At 35.6% G+C, this 23,417-nt stretch overlaps 1 protein-coding gene across 6 annotated transcripts in view; it reads right to left on the reverse strand.

Moving 5' to 3' along the window:
• The window catches only part of PTPRM (protein tyrosine phosphatase receptor type M), a 464,463-nt gene that overhangs the window by 49,357 nt on the left and 391,689 nt on the right, over positions 1-23,417 (reverse strand). For all 6 annotated transcript variants that reach the window (XM_084281573.1, XM_084281572.1, XM_084281574.1 and 3 more), the window contains 3 exons: positions 11,386-11,473; positions 5,995-6,071; positions 3,052-3,088 (listed from right to left, as the gene is read on the reverse strand). In XM_084281573.1, coding sequence (XP_084137699.1) covers positions 3,052-3,088; positions 5,995-6,071; positions 11,386-11,473 — 202 coding nt within the window. The remainder of the gene's footprint in view (positions 1-3,051; positions 3,089-5,994; positions 6,072-11,385; positions 11,474-23,417) is intronic.

The raw sequence follows: 23,417 nt of genomic DNA on the forward strand, positions 1-23,417 counted from the left end.
GCTGAAATGAATGTACTTCATATATAAAGACATGCAGCTTGCATGTGAGTATCTGCTGTTTCACACATGATTGATCTGCTTGAAAACTAGCCCTGGTAGAAATGGCAATGAGCGATGCTATAGCACTGTATTAACATTCATTTGTCACTCATAATTTACAGTTGCTGGTGTAGTGATGGAGGAAGCATTACAAAACCGTTGATAGAGACTTGCTAGAAGAAGCTAAGTCATAGCTGAATTAACTAGGTGAACTTCAGAGGACAGAGAACATGTAAAAACAAAAAAAGTTTTTTTCTGCTTGGTAATCAGGGTTAGACATGCAAGATCAACAACTGCCATCTGTTAATTATAAAATCTAGCAGTGTGTGTGGAAATAAGTACTGTATATATATTCAACATACTGCTCCCAGTAAAGGACCTGGTTAAAATTCATTGATTACCTAACTCCTGAAAAATAAAAAGAAAGCTACCAGTAAATTGAACAGATCATAAAAGAGCTTGACATTCTGCTATAAAATAATTTTAAAGAATTATATCCATGGGAACAAGGGATACGTAAAATAAAGCACGGATTTTTAAATTGCACCTGCTTGCTGGTTCTGCATGACCCAATATTCTGGCTTGTGACAAGGGATTCTTTTTAATCATGATGTCTGAGGTGCAGATCCCATCTGTTGATGCCAATTATAGCAGATCACCAAGAGTCTTTACTAGCTGTAAATTCAGTCTATCAGCCACATTATACTTACCGCATAAAAGAAAACTGATGTTACTTTTCCAATCCAAATCGCACACTTTGTGTACATTACTTTTACAGTGGAAGCAAAACATTTTTGATTATTAGTTGAGAAAGCCTCCATTAGGTATGTCTTTTAAAAAATGTTTCTCTCCCTTGTTCAAATTAGCAGCAGATTGCTACGAATTCCAAGGTGGAAGACACCAGTCTGTGTGTCAAATTCTAGTTAGTATGGAAGACAGTAACACTTTAATAAACAGGTGATTATGCAACTCCCAGCTCTGTTAAAAGCAGATTGGTAATCTATTACAAACTGATTAAATTTGCCACTTTTTCACTTCAAACAATTATATTTGCTCATTAACACTTGATATGTTGAACGCAGCTTAAGAAGAACATAGGAAAATTAAATATCAATCATTCTAACTCCTCCGAGATTTAAAACTGACTCATGTAATGATGTTTTCCTTCAAAGAACAATAGGCATGTGCACCTGTGAAAGATTTGGTGGAAGAGAAAAGGAAGAATGGGAAAAGCTATTTTAAGACTGTTGTAAAGTAGACATCAAGGGAATTAAACACGTAGCTTAACTGTTGTGCTGTATTGATGTGTTTATACATATCTGTGTGAAAATGTGTTCTAAAACAGAGCATGAACATCTTTGGCTGTATCTGTGAGCTATGGCTCACGACAGGCTTACTAGTATGGAAGACACACAGAGGCAAAGTCTTTTTGGCATGTGAAACAAATATCTTTCCTTTCATAGTTAATATAGAGCCTTAAAGGAGTTTTAGGGATTATTCCCAGTTACCTTAATTATCTTTGCCAAATGCAGAGACTGCTGTGCAAAAGCTTTGTCAAGAAGCTGGGATACACAACTGCATCTACCACAACATTGCAGACAGCCACATATTCTTTACATCATGGAGGATGAGTTGTTTCTACTTCTCTTATTCTCCTTTTTGACTAGACACTTCTCCTTGCCACCACAACAGGAAAAAGGTGTGGCTAAGAACCTGTTGGGACTTGCTCGAGGATCTGGTACAACGACTTTTAGTATAGTATTGCATCCAATACTTGTCTTTAAAACCTAAAGTATAAAACCCTCAAGCTTGGTATTTGTTATTCAAGTATTGTGATGAGTGATAAAGCTGCCTTTAAACCTGCTTCAGATAGGAATGACATACGTTTACCAGAAAGCTGTCAGAAGGATCTGGGGAATGTCCTGATGAAAAGAACTGCACTACACACTGCAAGTAAAATGCCAGCTATGTAACTTTTCATTTTAGGATTCAGCTGAAGGTGAAAAACAACAGCACCATCAAGTAAAGGTTAAATGGAACAATTCACTACTTCTCAGAAAAGGAGACTGTAAAGGCCTAAAGTGAATTAAACACATGCTCTATTTCTGTCCCAGTTTTCTCTCTTGCTTACATGTAGAAAGACTGTGGAATGAGAGATGTGGTGGGTCGGTAACAAAAGTGAAAGATGAAGCACATTTAATGGCTCAAGGTCTAAGATCTCCAATTCTAATTCTGGTCTAAAAGTGTAAGATGGTTGTGAGGCAGTTCTGCATCCTGCCCCACTGTCATCTGAAGCAAGAGCACCTCATTTGGGACTAGCCAGAGCTGAAGTACAGAAAGGCAGAGATATGTTGCCTCCACTGGTAAAAGTAGGGACTGGGGGCTGCAGTGGGGTTTTTGCCCCTCTTAGGGTGCGAATGAATTCACAGTAAGAGCTCTTATTTGACACGGCCAACAGTCACCGAAGACTCATCTTTCCCAGCTCTGAACTTGACCAAAAAATCCTTAAGAACTGCATCAGAATGGGCAAATTATATCTTGTTGGTTCTTGTTCACAAACAAACTTTTAAAAGATGGTCTGTAAAATTCTCTCTCTAGATCCTTTTGAAGAATCCCCCTGCAAGAGCAATGTGTCTTTGGGTCCTCTACTAAAACTTGCCAAATAAAGTATTTCCCAGTTCAAAGACCTGAAGCCTAGATATCATTGAATACAAGAATATACATTTTCTTATCACTGTTGACACTCTGAAGTTTACTAAGTGTTTCTACCTTGACTTATTTCTTTTTTCATGAGTAACAAGATACTGAGTAGTTTCTGCTAAAAAGGATGTATTTTGCTTTTCTACACAAAACCTACTTGAATATAAACATAAAGGACTACTTACTTGAAATACGTGAAAATAAGATAGTAACAATTCAGTTTGCTTGCTTTTACCTAATGTTTGAACTATTTTGTCTTGAATACTGACCTCTTAGCTTCTCATAGCAAAAACCAAAGGGTAAGACACTTACCTTGTGTAGCAATGTAGTGATTCGGCCTATGATAACCCTAAAATAAATTGGAAAAAGAATTATAAGCACCTTGTCTGTTGCTATTAGTGAAACTTCATTTAGGGTAGTTTTGAATAAAAATCACAACAATTAGAGTAACATATTAATTTTTTTTTCTTTTTTTTTTTTTTTCTTTTTTTTTTTCCCAGCAGGGGAAGAGCAAGAGAGAAGGGGAAGAAGAAGCAAATGTGTTTTCTTCAAGATATTGAAGTTGCATCCTTGTACATTAGGGGACAGAAGTAATACGTTCTTTAAGTCTCCAGTTGGATCTGCTGAACATGAACAGCATGAAATCCTCTCTAGCACTTGCAGCTAATGGTGTGAGATGTTCACGTAGGCTGATACATACCTTCAAGCTATTGCTATTTATTGCAAAGTCTATCCCTGTTTTAACAGCTAAAGAATGCTTGATTTGCATTCAGCCCTGAGATGGGTGGCAGGATGTTCACTCTGTCCTCTGTGATTTGTTTATGATTTATTCCTGAACATTAGGGCAAATTCTTTGACTAAATGGTTTGGTATGCATACACTTGTTCACCTCTACATAGAAAAAACAAAGCAATTCTTTGTTTCTCTGATGGCAAGAGCAACTTAAACACAAGCTGGCTGTGCAATAAAGTCTAATACTCCATGGATCTTCACAACATTGAATAGGTTTTCAATAGGGAACAATACCACTTTTATTGTATTTGAGTTTATGCTGTGATGGGAGTGTCACCAAAGGTCCAGATCATGCACTAGTATGTTGATAAATTCAGTTATACCACTTTTAATCTTTCTGTAATGGTTAGGCTCCATTGTCAGTCAACAAAGGCAAGAATTTAAAGCTGAAGCTTTCATGCCACTGTAATTTCTTTGTAAAAAAGCAGGAGGGACTGTAGTGATGCAAGGTGGGAAAGACTCAAAGCAACTGAAAATATTTTGAATATTACAGAAAACAACAAAAGTTATAGAACTGATTTCTGTACATGTCATGGAAGCAAAATCTGGAATTCTATAAATTGAGAACTCTTCGAATAGCTACAGATTTTATTATTATTTTTTCTGCTGTGTGTTATCTAATATCTCTAGTGGCTTGGATTAAATGATTCAGTTTCTCAGTGAAAAAAAAAAAAAGCATTGGTAAAAATAGTGTATAACCATTGCCTCCCTCTCATTTATGCACAAAAATATCATAGTGTCTGTGACAGTGACATTCTCTTATTAACACGTTCATTCTGACAACACAGCAACAATAACCTCATGCAAGTGAAAAATAGCATCTGCTTCTGTAGTAGTAAACAAGCATTTCCAATGGAAGCCTGACTAGCAAGATTATAAATGAAAAATGCTGCATTTTATGCTCAAGTTGCTTTTGAAAGATGTCTGCAAACCTCCAAACTTTGCAATGAAGCCATCTGCTGGGATGAGCAAGAGATTTTTTTTTCCTCACCCATTATGTCTTTTAGGGCCATAGTCTTTCCATACTCCTTCTTTTCTATTCCCCTCATTATTTCCATAAGCAAAAAAGGGTTGCTATGCTGCTATTTTATCAGTATCTATAATAGGCTATTGTGCAAATTCTTCTTCCTCACATTTTTTAATATTTTAGAATGAGAAACAAATCTGACCCAAGAACACGCTAGTAGCCTAAAATGAGAACAATCCTCAATGTTGAAGAAAGCTTGAAAGTTAATTCAAATGTAGCTCTTAAATGTGAACTCTCTCTTTCTTTTTATGACAGAGATTACTCCCTTCAGATTTTAGTGAGATGTCTAACTAAATGCATTTCCCTATCTGCCTTTAGCTTCTGGTGAATATGCTACTCCTTCATACAAAAAGGGGCTGAGCAGAAATCTAAGTTTCACTTAATAGTTCATGAGCATACTAACAAACATCAGTAGAAGGAGTTATCCTCAGACTGACAACTTCAGATTGTTAAAACTGAAGTAAACCTACTTTTCTTGTACAGCTGTAGTTCCTCTAGTACTCTGAAAAACATCACTTACATTTCTGTTTCGTATTGGTGACTAAATTTAACTGTGAACCATGACACCATTTTTGAAAGATGTCACTGCTGAACAAGAAATCGTTAGCAGACACTGTTTCTTACGAAGCAACAGTTAGCCAAACATCTAGCATTACATGTAAATAATAAAATAATTATCTTTGCTATTCACAGATTTCTGACTTTAGAAAGTATTGACTTTCTAATGATTTTCAATTCTACTTTTGAGTTCATTCTTTCAACCGAAAACACCTTGTCTCTTAAAGAATTTATTCTAATGTAAAACATTAAGTTAACACGATGCAGAATGAACAAAGAAGCCACCTTCAATAATTAAACAGCCTACATATTTAATGAAATGTCTTGCTTGCATTAGAAGTACTGGTTAACAGCTGCAGAATATACTTTGAAGGCAACTTAAAAGTGCAGAGATGACAAGAGATTGCAAATCCCTGCATTAGGCATTACAGAGTTTTGTCACATTAATATGCAAACAGCTTTCTTTTAAATGTGGAATGATGCCAAGTTGTTGACAGAAAGTGAAAATAACATTTTGTTAGCCCAGATAAGCACCAGCAGGCAAAGTAGCCATACAGCGTTGCTGGCAAGATTTCAGTCTATTGGCAGTTTGAGGAAATAGCTCCTTTCATTTGCCTATTGACAAAACCTTTGAGGCCTTTTTTTTTCCTTTAGTGAACACCTAGCTTTCAAAGAGAACACTTTCTGACAATGTTTAGCAACTGATATTAGCTGTGATATCAATCGCAATATGATATCTGTGATCAATCGCAATATGATATCTGTGATCAATCGCAATATGATAGCTGTGATATCTCGCAATATGAATAATGCGAGAATAATAAGAGCTGACTCTTTGAACACAATGCTAAGTTTGTTGACTACATCAGTATACGCACATCAATATAATTTCCATTGATGTAATCGGAGTTTGTTTCGCCTTCAATGGGCTGCAATCTCACTCGAGAATGGTCATCTGAAACAGGAACAAATGGGAGAAAAAAAAAGTAATTAAAGACATTCATTAATGAATATGACATAAAAATAAAGTCAAACTACAATCTTGTTATTGGCAACTTCATGATTGTTTTGTTGGCCATGAAAAAATTGTATCAACAACAAATCTTCGTTTTGGTCATTCATGAGGCTTTCCAAATTGTCTCTGATTTTCAATTTGAATGCCTTAAATATTTCTAATTTACAACCCATTGCAATTATTATTATTATATTTTGCCTTGATAACCCCCATACCTTTCGTAAGCAAAATAATTAACATTGTCTAAGTTTTACTCAGTTGGAAATGTTTCTGCCAGTACCCAAAATAAGCTGGAGTCATTCTACAAGACATACTGCTACCTCACAGTTTCTAGAAAAACTCATTATGTTTACAGTAAGGGAGAAAGCAAAATAAAATAATGACAGAAAACACACAGTCAGATAATGACTTTGCCACTGACTTTTGCTCCATGGTGGCCATCTGTATCTATCCAGGAATCCTACCTGTTTGCAAACACTTCAAACTCTAATTTCCAAATTCCAATACAAAACACCAGGGCATGAATTTATTTCTTGTCAGCTGCCTCATTTACTTTATGATGCCACAGCGGTGATTAAGAAATGCTAGAGGCTACATCCGCCTCATAAAAGCTTCTCAGTATGCTGGTAGGGCTTTTTCTTCTCTGAGAATTTGGAACATGCTTCTTTTGGTTCAAAAGTGACCAAGCACAGTGGCTTCTCTAGAATGCTGCACAAGTTGTTGATGAAACAATACTTTAAAGAAATTTAAGGGCCTCATGACAATGATCCCAAGGACGGAGACGTAGAAAATAGTCTCTTTACTGCTGCTTTATTTACAAGTTCCTTCTGCTAATTAGATACCTATATATTATTGTTTTTGAATGGCACTTGTTAGCTGACTTAAAACTGACCACAGACCTTACTGATTGTCATTATTTTCTTGTAAATGAAACAAGCATTAGAGCACAAGAGAAACTGCCACCCATGTTCTCAATAGCTATTTTTTTTAACCTCAAAAAATCCAAAACAATAACAAAAAATAGTGAAAGAACATGAAGGAGTTTAAAAAACATTTTTTTTTTCAGAAGTAGCATAATATTTGCCCATGTTCTGGAGGAGGAAGGAGAGGGCAAGTGGTTCTTAGAATAACACTGTTTGAGAATGACAAGTCAGAAGATTTTCAAATGGATGAGTAGGAAAGGAAGAGGAAAATTCTTGATTTCGACCTCTATTATGCTCTAAGTCTCATTGACTACAGATCTCAGAGCTTAGTCTGTTTTCCTGGGATTCCCCTGGGAGAGAGAAAGGGTATATATAGCTGTAAACCAAATATAGTAAATATACTTTTTGCAGCTTTGCAGCTCTAGATTTTGCACACCTAATATATTGCTAGTTTGTTGTGATTATTTCAGCCAACTGTCTTTGAGAATGAGTTTTTCCACAGACGTTGGGATATTCAAATCAATTAAGTTCATCAGGTCATCCTTTTCAGCCTTCTTATTCAGTTTTCAAAGACTAAAAATTTATAGAGATGTGATCCTCCATTACATAACCCATGGCTGCCTGACCTTATCAAGCTACTCTTATTCAAGTGCTGTGCTAGTCTCTGCTTAATTAAGCTATTTATCAGTTTCTTCAGAACAGAGGTTCAGCTCACAGGTCCTTAATTCTAAAAGTCCATCTTACTTAAGAAAGATACTACATTAGGAACTTTCTAATCTTCTGACATGGTTGCTGTTTTTATGGTTTTGGGACCTGATCCAACTTCTATTGAAGTCAACAGACTCCAGAAGTTAAGATAGATTGGATTCATTGTTCATCCATATTTTCATCATTTCATGCATCATTTCTTTAAAAGCATTCTTAGCAGAACAACTCAGGCTAGTAAATATCTCCACTTTTATATTGCTTGGAGTACTAAGGGTCAGATTTAATTGTCCAAAAACAAGCACTCATTCTATTTTACATAGCCCAGGATATACAGATGCACAGATGTCTTAGGTCACCTGAAATGACACTACTATGTTTAGACAATTAAATCCTGTCTTTGATGACTTGTGCATCAATGAATTCCATATTGGGCAAACCAAGGTTAAATTTCCCATTGAGTAACTTCCTAAAAATGACAACTTCCTGTTAGTTCTTTTAGGCTGATTTATACCAATGAATAATACTCAGCACTATCCTTTTTTGTTATTATTATTACTTTGTTACTTCTATTATTTACTCTATTCTTTCCTTGCTATTATTTTTGCTTCAGATTTTGCAAAACTAAGTAAGTTACTTCATAATGTATCTTCATAAAACCTTTCTGCCCCTTTTTTTCCTCACATACATCCTGCATTCTCACTTAAGTTTCTGGGAATTCTTCAAATAATGAACAGTTCAATACCCATTCACTTGCAGTGGAGCTGGAGTGACTCCCTTTTTTATTGCTTTGAAAACTCCAGTTAACTCCTTGGTCCATGGCAACACTTTTTAACCTGAAAAAATTATTCAGTCAACAACAAAAAATTCTTCCTATGTTTATGCTCATGCTTATGCCAAGTCTATGTCTTAGTAAGCCTAACGGGTAAAAAAGCCAGATATTCTTCAAACGTGTACAATGACTTTAAATAGCCTCTATGTTAATTGTGTAGATTTTTAGGTTATTTTGTTCCTTTCTAATTTAGCTTGCTCTTAACATTTTTTGTAGCTTTTAAATACTCTACTTTCCACTGTTATTTTGTTACCACTCTATCAAATTTAATTTTGCACTGATCACTTAAGCTTTCAAAATGAGTTATGTTAGAATTCATTTGTCTTTATAGAAAGTGATAATAGATAATGAATATGCACATTTTAATCTTGCTTCCATCATGTTACCTACAACATGTGTATGCCAGTCTGAAGACTGTGAACTCTAACAAGCCCCTTGAGTAGCCAGTTGATTAGCATGCCTAGCCAATGACACTTTCTTGGGAAGTGCCTTGCTGATTCTTTGCAAATCAAGCCTTTTAGAAATGTCTCAGCTAAAATCTTTAGCTGCTTTTAAAAGCTGTGATCAATATCCTCTTCTCATTTAGTCAATGTTGAGTTAGGTAAAAATAAATACATAACCCCTTCCTGAAATTACCTGAAGATCTCTCCTGAGGAAAAAAATAATAGATTTTACCAAAATCCATGCATAACACTACACTATTAGGACGGACACAGATTTTTTTCTTGAGTAAAAAAAGATTCATTTAGCATATTCATGCCATTTTTTTTTAGTTGTTAATGAAAAAACACAAAGTCTTTTGTGTTCAATAAAGGAGGAACATGTTTTGTGTAGGGGACTGGACTGTGGTCATGATTCAGCTTGCTGAACAGAGGCTCACAAGTTTTAGCTACTTTCATACAGTGGGTAGGGCATGCTTGTAGCCAATTAAATGCACACCACTTGGGTAATGTAAAGCATGTTGCCATTTTGACAAGCTTGTGCATTTCTGGTAGCTTGGTGCTTTTGTTTTAGTTCCCTTGGAGAACAATAATGACTACAAGCAATAATGCAACAACAGTATCTTGGGGAAAATTTAAACAAAGAGGATAAATGGACAGAAAAAAATACATTAAACTCTTTACAGAAAAAAATTATATATTTAACTGTAATCATATAGCCATAATCTGTGGCATCTAAACTATCTGTATTTTTAATTCTTTAAACACAGCATAAAAAGGCAATTTAGTAAAATGCGTTAAAAGCTAAAGCCAATACTTTAAACAACTATCTGGGATGAATTTTCAAAAGTGGACTTCTAAAACTGTACTCTTAGACTCTAAGCCAAGCAATCATTTATCAGCAGAAAACTACACAAAGTAATTAGACAGTTAACTACTTCATTTGCATACATCTATTTAACAGATGACAAATTGTGGGCAGTTTCAGCCTCTCTTTTAAGATACTGCCCTTTACTCTAATTAATTTTAATTTGTATTTGTATTATAGACGTAAATAGGAAATGTTATTGATAATTCCATTTAACTCTTTCCCTTTGCTAAATACTGATGACATTAAAAGTAAATTGAGATCCAAATGATCACAGTAACATTTGCCCTCTCAGAGAGCCTTCAGTATTACTTGTAATTGCCATTGATTTGTGTATCTAATATCTTTTACTTGTTTTCCCTCTGCTACTCATCACTTGCTTTCCTCAGACATATAGCACTATCAGTCTTCTGTTTACTTCAGCCAAGGGGAGTCAAAGCGAAAGGCAATGTATTATGTGACATTAAAGAGGGGACTGACAAAGCTAAACACTGACTAAGAGAGAAGACCTATTGTTCACAGGCTTGGTTTGGAAATAAAAGTTCTCAAAGGAAGAGTAAACATAAAGGTGGAGAACGCTCTTTCATATTCTTTTTTATGCCTTCAGTATTTTGACTTAAATGAGGATAGCCATCTAATGTATTGCTATATCCTCTCAGAATAACAAGATAGTTACACTAACGATTGCTTGCATAGAAGACAAAACCATGGCTAGTAAACCATGAAGAGTAAACACCTTTACATATACTACAGCCCATCACAATATTCACATTTCCCTAGAATATTTTATTTATTTATTTATTTATTTTTCAGTAAGTAGCATGATATTTTCCGCCTTGGTGTTCACTTACAGCATCTCTTGCCACAGTGCTTTGCAATCACATAATGCTAGATTTAGGGATCACTCGCCAAAGCACACTATCATCCCCTAAAGTTATTCGATTATCAGTATACCTAATCTTCATCAAACTTAGCAGTTTCAAGTAAAACAAACATACTCTGTTGGTTTTTTTCTTTTCTTTTTTTTTCCCCTTACATTGCATATAGGATTAGGAAGGTAAGTCAGGATGGCTGTCTCTGTCATCAAGGAACACTTAAGCAGCAGTATTGTCCATTCCTACAACATTCAGAACTATCCAATCATCCAAACATCCAATGTCAAGAGATCAGCCCATGAGACCATGGGTACCCTTCCACTAAGCTGCCAGGAGCAGTCTGGGAGCTGTCAGAGCTGAGTATCGCTTAAAGATGTCATTCTCTATTAGCCAAATGTAGATCACAGGATGGGAGGTATATAGGAGGCTAGTGGAGAAAATGCATTAAATCTGACAGTTTTCTAAAAAAAAATGTAACTTCTTCCCTCACTTTTATGTTCTTAATTAGAGAAAAGCAATATAAGCCTGATGTGAGCAAGAGGCTGGTGGCCATTCTTATCCAGTTCTGAAAGGAAGTTAACACAGTGCACAATTATGTTGTCAACACTTACATGCAATGATATTCCCGTATCTATTTTTCATTCTGTTCTCATCTTTCTTAGCTGAATCCCACGGTGCAGACTGTCCTTCAAAGAAACTCTAAAAAAAGGAAGGAAAGTAACATTAAGAAATGCATGCAGTAACAGTTGCCTTATGGATAAACCAAGGAGAACAAACAGTACTGCTGGGTGCTGTTGTTAAATTGTCATTTAACTGATTCTTTTATTGAGCAAAAATACAGTTCTCCTATTTAAATGGCATTTATGCATAGCCCCAAATGTTATCTAAAATGTGATATGAGATTATTTGTGTAACAGCAAGAATTATTTGCATGTGAAATGCTACTGAACCTTTCCAAAGTTGCATGCTTGCAACACTAGCAGTCCTTCACTTGTGCTATCCAGATTCTTTGCCTAGTTCTCTTATACACATAGATGAAGCTGAAATAGCTCCATCATCAGTACTGGAGTTGCTCCAGTATTTGAGTGCACAATTACACACTGTACAAAAATATTTTAGTTTTCATCATATCCACAATTTTTGGTTACTTCTTGGCAGACACTTCATGCATCTAAACATATTTTTAAAAAGTTGGATTCAACTACCATATATGTGTCTTTTCTACAAACACAATTTATACCAGAAAGTTGTGTTTTTTTTTTTTTTTTTTTCAGAGAATAAAAATACAATTTTGTGAAAGATATAATCTATCTCATATTCACACAAACTTTGAACTTTGTGCTATAGTTAACAATCAATAAAAATGAGAAAGTTGAAGGTGCTCAAAATAGATGTTTACATTAATAAAACAAAGAAGCTAGCAAAGGGGCAGCAAGCAAGCCTATGACATATAGCATTTGCACAATTTCTTAATTTATGCACTGCACTTGTAAGTCGTTTAATACAGATGCATTTTATTATTTCATATTGAGACACTCGTTCCAGGATAAAAATATTTACTTGCCAAATGAACCAGTGGAATTCTACCAGGACAATAGCAGAAGGTAACTCATGTTTTGGTATTTCCACTGGAATGATCAGTAAAATTTCATGTTTGATTCAAGAGGAACATGAATGCACATCACTTACTTTTTCAGTATCAGAAGTCAGAAACAGCTAACTCTCAACTAAACAGGGAAAATGTAGAGAAGCTTGTGCCTCTCACAAGTCCTCAACACTTTCTGAGTGGTTTAAAATAGATAATGCCTGTGAATAGAGTACCAGTGTCTTTTGCCCTCATACTTAAAATGCATTGTTGCTCAAATCCCAGAGATACACTTAGTAAAGAGAATAAAAGTCAAAATGATCTCTTGCTGAAGTCAATGGAACATGGGGACATTTGATGTCTAAAGCAAGTTTTCTTTTAATATGTTCACTAGAGTGGTGATTTCCAACTTATGAGTTGAAAACTCCTGGGAATACAAGGATTGCTTTTAAAATATTTGTGAAGAATAACTTGAGAAAAACAGAAACCTTGCCAAATGGTTACAATTGGTTTGCCCTACATCCCTTTGCACTTCCTTACAACAAATTTAAAGGTTTACAAATTGAAATGACTAAAACCCACTACTATTAGTAAGTTTTTTCTTAACCATGGGACATTGCTATTGAATATAGCTCTGAGAAACGCAGTTACCTGCCAGTATAGAGAAGCGGAACCCTGTAAATCTTAAGATGATTTACAACTTCGTTGCAGTTTGCCAAAAAATGTCAGTGATTATTTATCGGCCAATGGTGTCTTAAGCAAGCCCTTCAACCCCAGAGCACCCTCAACTCAAGCTAGATGGAAAATACTTTTGCAACAAGCCAGGGCACACTGAACAAGGAATTGCTCTCCATGGGCAAAGACAATGACCAATGTCGCAACTTCTTGCAAAGTTCATACTCTCAGACAACACTGGAAGATGAATAATTAACACAGTTTAGGCAAAATAGAAATGGAAATGTTCACCAACAAAGCTCCAAAGACAGTACAAATTAATCGTTCATCCTATCTAGACCTTGGCCAACTATCTTATTCAGGATTTTGCCTTTCAGACAGGTAACATGCAGAAAATTCTAGTATTCTTACAGTCCCTCTCCTAGAGGCTAGTTCACAGAATGGATCCGTAAGATATTGGCCAGCAGGTGGTTTTGGGTTTAAATCACTAAGCGTTACACGCGTTGTTACAGAGGAAGAGTCCTATTGCTACAGCTTCCAAATCTACACCTTGAAACATGGAGGGCCCAAATATACTCCCAGGGACTTCCCACTTCTCTATGTCCCACTAATGAACTTTCACGAAATTGCTTTAAACCAATCGATTAGAGTAAATCTCTAGAGACAATGAGGAAGCTTTTGTATGATGTTAAATTCAGGGAAGATACATGATAGGAAATGTACTGATTTGGGCAGTTCAACTGCTTCTCATCTGCAAATGTATTGGTTCAATTTATCTCACCTGTTTGGAACTTCAGAAAATAATCTGTAGGGCTTAATGAGCCCTACAGATAAAATATCTCCTGATAATGTATCTGCAGTGTAGATAATTTTGTTCTTTAGAATACATCTGTATCACATTTTACACTGTAATGAAAACTAGGAGACAGATTTACGTTTCCAGCTCCTATATATTGACTTCACTTTCTTTATTGAACATATATTATAGAAAAATAACTCCAGATGTATGTGTGTGTGTATATATAAATATATATATATCAATAAATTAGTGGCTGAAATAAAATCTGTCACATAGGGAAAATAGACTTTAAGTAGATCCATTTTTAAAAATTCTTTTTGGGATACACACAGGTATTTCAGTGGGAAGTGTACAGAAAGGATAATTTGAAAGGAGAGGTATTACAGTGGGAAAGCATAAAAAGAAACAGTTATTGTAAAAGACAGCTGGAGTGTCATTTCCTAAATTCCCCATGTGCTACTGTTACACAAACTGCAACAGAACGATAATCCACAATGAATTACAAGGAGAAATCCCATTTGTCCCAGAAGTAAGGAACACAGCAGATACCTCGTAACAGATGATCTGTCAAGATCTTTCCTTACTTGTGAGAAATATGTGTTTCATTGCAGAATTTTTTTTAATGTCTTTCCTGACATATCACTCTCTGGGGACACTGCTGCACAGCAGCCCACACGTTATCTTAGTGGCTATTCATTCTAATTCATCCCTTAAAGTTTCTTAAAAATGTGCAATATTAGGAAGAAATACGTTCCCAAACAGCTTCATTCCACCAAATGCCTGGCAAGGGCAATGGACAACTGAAAACGTGTGTAGGACATTTCTCAAATGATTTAAAATACATATTTCTTTAACTCAAATCACACAAAGTCTTGGCTACCCAGCCCCCATGATGTATTTGAAAGATGAAATACTTTTCAAACCAGCTGTTGTAGCAAGCATTTCAGTATGCAATGACTACTGTCATTCTGTTATTAGAAAATATTTCAATAATCAAGATAAAACACTGTTTCTGAAAACAACTGAAATATACAGAACTGCAGTACATGCAACATGAGAACTGGTCAGTGATGCAGCAGCAGGATCATCTTAGGATGAATGTGAAGTTTTTACTTGCTTTAACTCAATGCTGCAGTGGTTTCCATTAAAAATTAAATATTTGCCAAGGGCTAATTCACTGTGACCCTCAGACTAGAAAATAACTGCAATATCTCAAATAAGAGGGGAAGATAATCATTGCAAATACCGATTTTTTAAAATGGTTCCCTTTTCTCATTTAAAATTCATAAGACCAGAAAATATTAGAAGGGACCTATATAAAAGTACAGTTCAAAAAGTCTGGATTATGGGTGAGATCTTCAAAATACAATTTGTGGCTCTGATGATTGTCATTTCTGGTACCACGCTTTCCATCCTAGTTTTTCATGCTTCAAATTAAGGATAATAAAAATAATGCATCTTTGTAAGCATTTTAAGGTCTATAAATGTAAAATGTTGAGTGCAATTACTATTTTTATTATTAATCCAAAGCCAAGATAACTTTTTCAAAAAAATACTTCATAGTTGCTAGGTGACAACGGTGTAGTCTCCTACAATGTCATTTACAAAATCACCAGCAAAGAAATGAGAAATTAAGGACATCAGAACTCTTATTCTGCCTACTTAATAAACAGGCATATTATTCACAGGTACAAATAAATGTATACATCCCTGTGTAACAATCATAAGTCTGATATGTGGATTTGTTTTTAAATGTATGACTTCTTATGCTGTCAGTATGGTTTTTGATTGTCCTGAATGACCCTAAGTTTCTCTGCTGCTACTGTCCATTTTTCCATTTTCTATTTCTAGATGATCAGATTGAGATGTACTTTAACAAAATGAGTAATTTGACCTATTAAGTTTTAAATGTCTCTGGTGTTTTTTTTTCCAAGCTACATGCTGAGTTATGCACGCTAATTTAGGCCAGAACAGACAACTAATGGAGGTCCTAATGGAGGTCCTTGTCTAAACTGAATTAGCTATATAAGAAACTCGCATTTCTACTATAGGTCCTTAGAGTCGCATCTAAATTAGATCCCTAAAATGCCCTGAATTGGATAGTGAAGATACATTACTAGTTTTACCCAAATATATATCACCCTTTACTGCTGCTGTGCCCAGTTTATATGTGGAGATTGCAGATGGAGAAAATGCAACCATTAAACTCTGAGTTAAGATCCTATTGTTGCGTTAGACTCTTCTTTGTATTTACAAACCGTAATAAATACACCCTATATTTTAAGTAGTTCCATAAATGTTTGGAGGACAAAGACCTTCAAGCTCATTTAATGAACAGTGTAATATTTATAAGGTCTATACATCTGTCAGTTCATTGCTTTTTCATTATTTGAATTCTCATTTGGAACCTGAAAACTATCTGGCACATGAGGATGTTCTTGTTACTTAAAAACGTCAAATGGATTTTGAAACAAAAAAGTGAAATCATTACACTCATTTTGATGATAACTGAGAATCTGGATTATTACGGAACTGAGAAGGAAGAGTCATGGGATTATTACATTAAAGAAAACTGCAGAGAGGTCCAAGCTATGGAACATTTTTAATCTTCTAGTCACTTTGAGGGAAGATTTTATCATTGAAAATGCATCACCTGCAGGTAATAGATCACCCCAAGTGTTTGTGAGCAGTGGTAAATGATTTCACTGATGGCAACTCACTGTATGCAAGCAGCTCTTCATACTTCAATCATTGCTTTGGTCACTGAAAGAATTTGTGGATGACAGCATGTCACCAGAGAATATATTCACTATCAGATTCTCCTCCTCTGTCAGCTTCAATCACTGAGAATTATGTCCAGTTTTCAAATAATGGAATTTTAAAAAACATTTTACTATGCCTGCCCTTGAAAACTGTCTGTTGCAGGAGCCAATGTAAAAATCTATCTAATCAATGTAAACTGCCTTCAGCATTTATAAAGCATTTATCAGTGTGTTACTGTAACCTAGGTCTGAACATGGAAGAAATAAAAACAAACAAACAAACAAAACAATACAGAATGCTGCAAATAGAATATATTGGTGTTATCTCCTAGACTTGTTCTGCTAGAAATTTTCTGGAAAAATTAGGCTGTTAGTGTACATACCATTTTCTGAGTGTGAGATTAAAGGTGCAAACCACTCCTAAAGCAGATACACAATTATTATCCTAACTACAGCGACTCTCTGATATTATTCCTGATTGCTGCTCCTTTATGTGGTTAGGACTTATTAAACTATTGTGAAACAAACAAACATACAAAAACAAATCTAAAAACAAACAAAACAAAATAATAATAATAATAATAAAAAAACACAAAAAACAAACCAACCAAACAAAAAGATTCATGAATTAACAGATGCATAAATGCCTGCATAAAGAGTTGGCTAAAGTAGGAAACAGTCTTTTCCTCCTTAGGTGCATTTAGGTTAGCTTACAGAACACCTGAGAGAAAGAGTAGAAAAGCAAAAGACTTTTTGGTCTTCTGAGGCACTAAACATCATAGTCATTGCCTACCTTAAATGCTGAGGAAATGGAAGGGGAACTGTCACCTCCTCCTCCAATTGCAGAATGATTTACCAATTCAGATTTTAAAAAACAGGAACAAAACCATGTGGTAAGACAAAATATGATACAAGCTGTATTGGTGTGCTCATTTTTCAGAGGAAAGATGTTTCAACTAGTATACTTTCTAGCACATTTGTATTTTTGAAGTCACAGGCTTTGGTACTCCCTTGAAAGCTGGCCAGTCTAGTTAAGCTGTAGCTGCATAATGAAAACATATTAAAATGATTAAACTGCTTTGGCATACTGTTTTTAATAACATTGATATACTTGTGGCTGTTAGCATGAGCTAGCCCTAGTTGATTATCACATTAGCAAATGTATATGAATTTTAGTTAATGCTACAGGGTAAGAGAGTAGCTGAGTTATAAGAGTAGAAAGGTAACTTAAATGCAAGTGACCCCCAATCACTGGGGAAGTCAAGAAGCTGTCGAACACCTTCAGGAATAGCAGATCGTGAGTGTCAGCCGTGGTGACAGCTAGTTTTCAGGCACCAAGTACATTTGAACAAGATAATTAAGAACTGGGTATTCTCTGCCTGGGTTTAGATCTGGCATTGGCCAGGATATCTCAGGGCAAGGACTCAGAGGACAAGGGAAGCACCTTCTGTGAGATGCTGCAGTAGGGTGCATGGCATGGCTGCAACAACCACGCAGACCCACCCGACTTCTCTACTGGACCACGTCTTCTCTCCTGCAGAACAGCAAAGTCATGTAATTTATAAAATTGGATTTATCTGTGACTGAAGTATTTTGATATCTAAGTCAATTTTGTCTCCACACTGTCATTTGGTCTCAAACAACAATAGTGTAAAAGCAAATGTCAAGTTACCTTCCTTACAATTTTAAAACCAAACTACTTATGAGATACATCAATGTAATTTCCTATCTAACACTGCTACACCTGAAGTTTACTTGCACAATTAAAGAGCAGGAATATAAATATTTAAAGATTTTGTGGATTCATCTAAAAATTTGATAGATAACCTAGATTCTATATACTTTCAGAACCATTTCTATTCTACCTACTTAAGTTTTAAAAACTCCATTACTTTAATTCCTTTAAAATTCTTTAAGACTTCCCTATAAGGAAAGATTTTAGGAATATGGTGAAATGTGAATTAGTAGAAGGACTGCAATAGAACATACAATTAAAATTCTAATTTAGAACTTATTCCCTGGCATACCAGATATCAATAACTTAACCTCATTAATCTTCCCGATTTAACTCCAGCAGAAAAATATCCTATGTTGATGGGATTTTATGATCCTTTTTTATAGAAAGGACCCTCTGGATAAAATATGCACACTTGTACTGTATATCATGTGCAGGATATATTAATTTGTGTGTAAAACAGTTAAAGTTGGTCTCAAGAAGTGCTTATTTCCTCTTGTGAAAATGGATTTCCTGCTTTAGTGGATTTAATAAATAGGTTTTATGTACAACATGTCTTTATCGTAAGTAAATTTCCCTATTACTACCCCACTTTTTTTAAACATCACATAATTAAAAGGTTTGTCCACAACTATCATACCTTGTACATTTTCAAGAAGATTGAACTTGAGCAACATTCGTGACTGTAATGTCTGTAAAACAATAAAGTGAACCTGTGTAGGCTACACTGAATACCAACTACTTCTGTGCTTTGATAGGAAACCTCTTCTGGGAAAATACAGAGAACATTGATCACCACAAAGGCACTATCCATCCTTTTGTGAACAAAATTATCTGCTTCATTATTCACTAACTTTGCTATCTCCTTCTCTGCTCTCTATGTTGTTCAAAAGGATGCAATTACACGTGTCACTTGCACATTACACAACTAAAAGATGGCATGGAGTTATTTTATTTCTTAATGAGAATTCCTGTTTACCAAGACACAGGTATTTACACAGAAAGTGGCAGGAATCAAGGTTACAAAGTGCACTGAATGTGTGGATAAGGGTTTTATGGTAAATTCTAAACTTTTTATACCATTTTTGGAAGGGTAACACGAATGCCTCAAATGACTGGGACAAAAGAAAAGTATTCAGCCTGATCGCTATGATGAACGGGGCCAAAAAGGAGAAGTATCTTAAGATACTGGATGAAGGCTGGAAACATCAACTCTGCTAATGCAGGCATCTAACTATGACTTAATTCACGGAGGTTAATGAAACTACTGCTCCTACTACTACCACCAGCACCACTATTACTGTTTGTCTCTTTCGACCTCTTTGAAAAGTTATCTTACTTTCCTCCATTAAAGGATATCTTATCTCTAATAATAGGGGAGTTGCTATTACCTGGTGCTTTGAAGAGTTGCTGCCAAACTCAGTTTAATCAAATTTCTTTTCCCTCTGTTTAGAGTTACTTTCATTTAAATAAGGTTATCTATATTCCTGTGCATCACTTCTCTATTAGAATTTGGAAAAGTGCATTTCTGATGAGTTCTTTGTATCACTGCTTGGTTTTTACTTCCAATTTTTAATCAAGAAACTATTTTTCAAGTGCCTTTATGCCAAGCAAAATGTTTTTCCCACAACACTACTCGGAACTCAGAAGTACAGCACTCTTTGATTTTCTCTGTTAAACAGAAGTGTGAGCAAGCATGTGGATTCTAGAAAGAGCTTCTAGGTGCCATAGAGCTTTGAGAATACTGTTTTGGATCTTTCTGAGTGCTTCAAGTTTTAACTCAAAAATTAATTGAAGATTTAAATATTCTGGCATTTTCCTCCTAAAAATTATCATTGTGATGTTTGATTTACTTTTCAAATAATAAAAGATTGCCCCAGGGAACAGTTTCAAAGAGCTAATGAAATGTTATTAAAGCAGAATATAAAGATACAATGTGTAATGAAAACAGTAGGCATGAACTACTGCTTTTTTTCCTTCCTATAGTAAGAGTTTGCAATTGGTTTAAAACATAATAAGAAAAAGAAGAGGAAAAGGAAAAAGAAGAGGAAAAAGAAGAGGAAAAAGAAAAAGAAGAAAAAGGAAAAAAAGAAAAAGAAAAGTATAAAGAGAAAGAAAAGGATGAAGATAAGAAGAAGGGAAGTGGGAAGAGGAAGAAGAGGAAAAGAAGTGAAAATATTTTTAGTCATTAAACAAATGCATTTAGTTGCAGTAGTAAGCTTTCTGTAGTAATCACACCTTTGTGTTCACTCATGTTTTAGGTAGTGATTAATAAGACTTACTCTACTCATTGCCTACATATTCTATGTAATGAATAAAATAAAGCTTAAGGATTCTAAGGAGCTGTTGCTGGATTACGGGGAAATACTTTTTATGGCAAAAGGACTTGATCAACACTATAAGCCAGGAGACTACTCTTTGAGTAACTGTATTATCGGAGTAGATACTATTTATTTAATACCTGTGTACTTCTGTCATCCACTTGTTGAAGATTATTTCTAATAAAAGGTGGTTGACATTGAACTGGTGGACACATAACAGTGATAAGAAAGGTGACTTATGACACATTCATAACAAAACCAGTAGTATTTTTTTCCTGTTTTTATCTGAATAAATCACTATAATTGAGGCAGTCTGAGCCAAGCTCAGAATTCACAAGAAATGCCTGACTCTTTAAATTATCAACTGACCCAAGCAAAGAAAACCTGGCAACATTTAAAAATCCTCTGTATAGACACGCTGTTTCTGATTTAGAACTACACAATTTGGAAAGGCCTTGAATGGAATAATATTCCCTAATGTAACAAAAAGCAGCATGTGGGGCAAGGAAACAAAAGCAAATCAATGTTGAATTTGAAAAGTGAACAAACCCCCTCCTATCTTTAGCCAAGCTGTAATGTACACACAGTTGATCTAACCTTTCAGACGCGATAAAGCACCCCTCAGAGTCTGCTCACTAAGTGAGCCTCGAGGGTTTTCATGAGTGTATCTAGGCCACTCCAGTTCATATAGTTTGGACAAAAGATAAGAAAGAAACAAAGCTCACATAATAAGGTTTTAATTCTGCAAAGGGGCAACCGTTATATCCTCATAAGCTACAAGATAAAAGTCCAAGTACACTGGTGTGCACAGATGGAACACAAACTTTTGTTTTTCCCAGTGGATAAGATAACACTTTTCAAGGGAAATAAGACTACTAGGCTAGGCTAAAATAGATAATAAGGTCTACTTGCATTGCCCTTTCGAAAAAAATGATAGCACTCCATTGTGCTGGTTCATTACATTTTTTGATCTTCACAGGAAACTTTGGTGCCTTGGTGTCTGCTTTGCTTGTTTGCAAACACAGTCTTTGCTAGCAAATACAAAGATACTTTTTCCTTCCTCTAAGTTCGACTTTTAATCTATCATTTTCCTTGTTCTAAAGAAGAAGATTTTCTGTGTAAAGCTATGTGTCTATTTCCCACTTTGCCTGGCTGGCATCCAGCCCCTGTGCCTATTGCTCGCTATGCTGTTCTGCTCAGGGGAGTGCAGCAATAGATTGATCACAGCAGAGCCACTGAGGGTTTCCACAGTGGTGGGAGCTCCCATTCCTTCACTAGTTGGAACTCCTGGCTCTGGCTTTAAAGCTATGCTTCTTTTTTTCCCAAACATCCCTCCGCAGGTTGCCGCTGCGTGACTGCTTCCTGCCAGTCATCTTCCATTTGCACAGCTCCATACTTACTGGAAAGGAGTGAGGGGGGAAAAACTTCGAAAAAAAAAATGCTGGTGGTCCTGGAAAATTCCACGCTGCACTGAGGAACTATACTGCAAGTACAATGCAGAGTATTTAAAAGCATATAAACAGCATAATAATAGTCACGGTAGTAATGGGATTGACAATGATGACACGTGTTGCTGTCAGTTGTTAACCTAATCATTTTTAGCATGCTTACTGCATGCTGACAGACAGCAGCATTTCAATACAGCCCCAAGACTACTTGTTAGAAGGAAGAGTGCCTGGTTAGATGCACTAATGAGTAGCAGCAGCTTGCCAAACTCAAATTTCCTATTTTGATATCTGAAATGTATATACAGCACATCTCTAATTCCAAGAGATGTATCCCTGAAACAATTTATCAACCATGCTTAGAAAACAGACAGTTCATTCAAGTATCTAATACATAGGATCCCAGGCTACTGAAATGACCCAGACTCAGCTAATGGATAAAGGGAAGTGGAAGTTCTCAGGCTTAACAATGAAGGAGGGGAAAAGGGGTTGTTCCTAAAGACTGCCACTTGAGGACCACTTCTACATCATTAATCTAACATCACATACACCGTGCCAGTATTTTGCCACCGGATCAGTAAAAACATGTGATACACAAACTAGTTTCACCATGGCACATATCCACAGAAGCTTACTGACAGTCACCTAAATTTCCATGGAATCAGCTAGTATATTCCTGATGCCTGAGAAAGAAATTTTTAAGGAGTTTTTAGAAGTCTTCCAAACATGTATTGACCATGTGCAATACAATGGAGATCTCTGTAAGTCCCAGAGCAAATTTCTCTTCTTCCTTCTTCTTCTGTATCACTCACACAGCATACAATCTTTCAATATCCTCTGCCAGTGAAATAAGTATTGCACTAACAGAAAAAGATCAATAGCCAACAATAATGCAGGGGATGGCAACTTGAGTGTCATTAGTTACTTACAGGACGGATGTGCAACAAGGATGTATATCTCTACTCTCGTAGTGTTTCACACTTTCTATGTGCAAGTAACAGCACAGTTTTAGAAAAATAACAAACCAAATATAGTATTCACTGAAAACATATAAAAGCCAGGAGTTGGACTCAATGATCCTTGTGGGTCCCTTGCAGGTTGGGATATTCTGTGATTCTATGAAAAAAAAGTGAAAAAGTGCCTTTTTTTTTTTTTTTTTTTCCAAAAGCATAATACAGCAAAGACAAAAAGGTGAGTTGTTTACAGAGTAAGGAAGCAAACTGAAAAGCTATGAAGTCCATGCAATAATGCAGATGGATTGCGAAAACCAGAAAGAAACTCAACAAACAAATGAAGGGTTAGTCACAGAGAAAAATTGTGC

The sequence above is a fragment of the Netta rufina genome, assembly GCF_964035555.1.
Source record: "Netta rufina genome assembly, chromosome: 2".
Classification (NCBI taxonomy): Eukaryota; Metazoa; Chordata; class Aves; order Anseriformes; family Anatidae; genus Netta; species Netta rufina.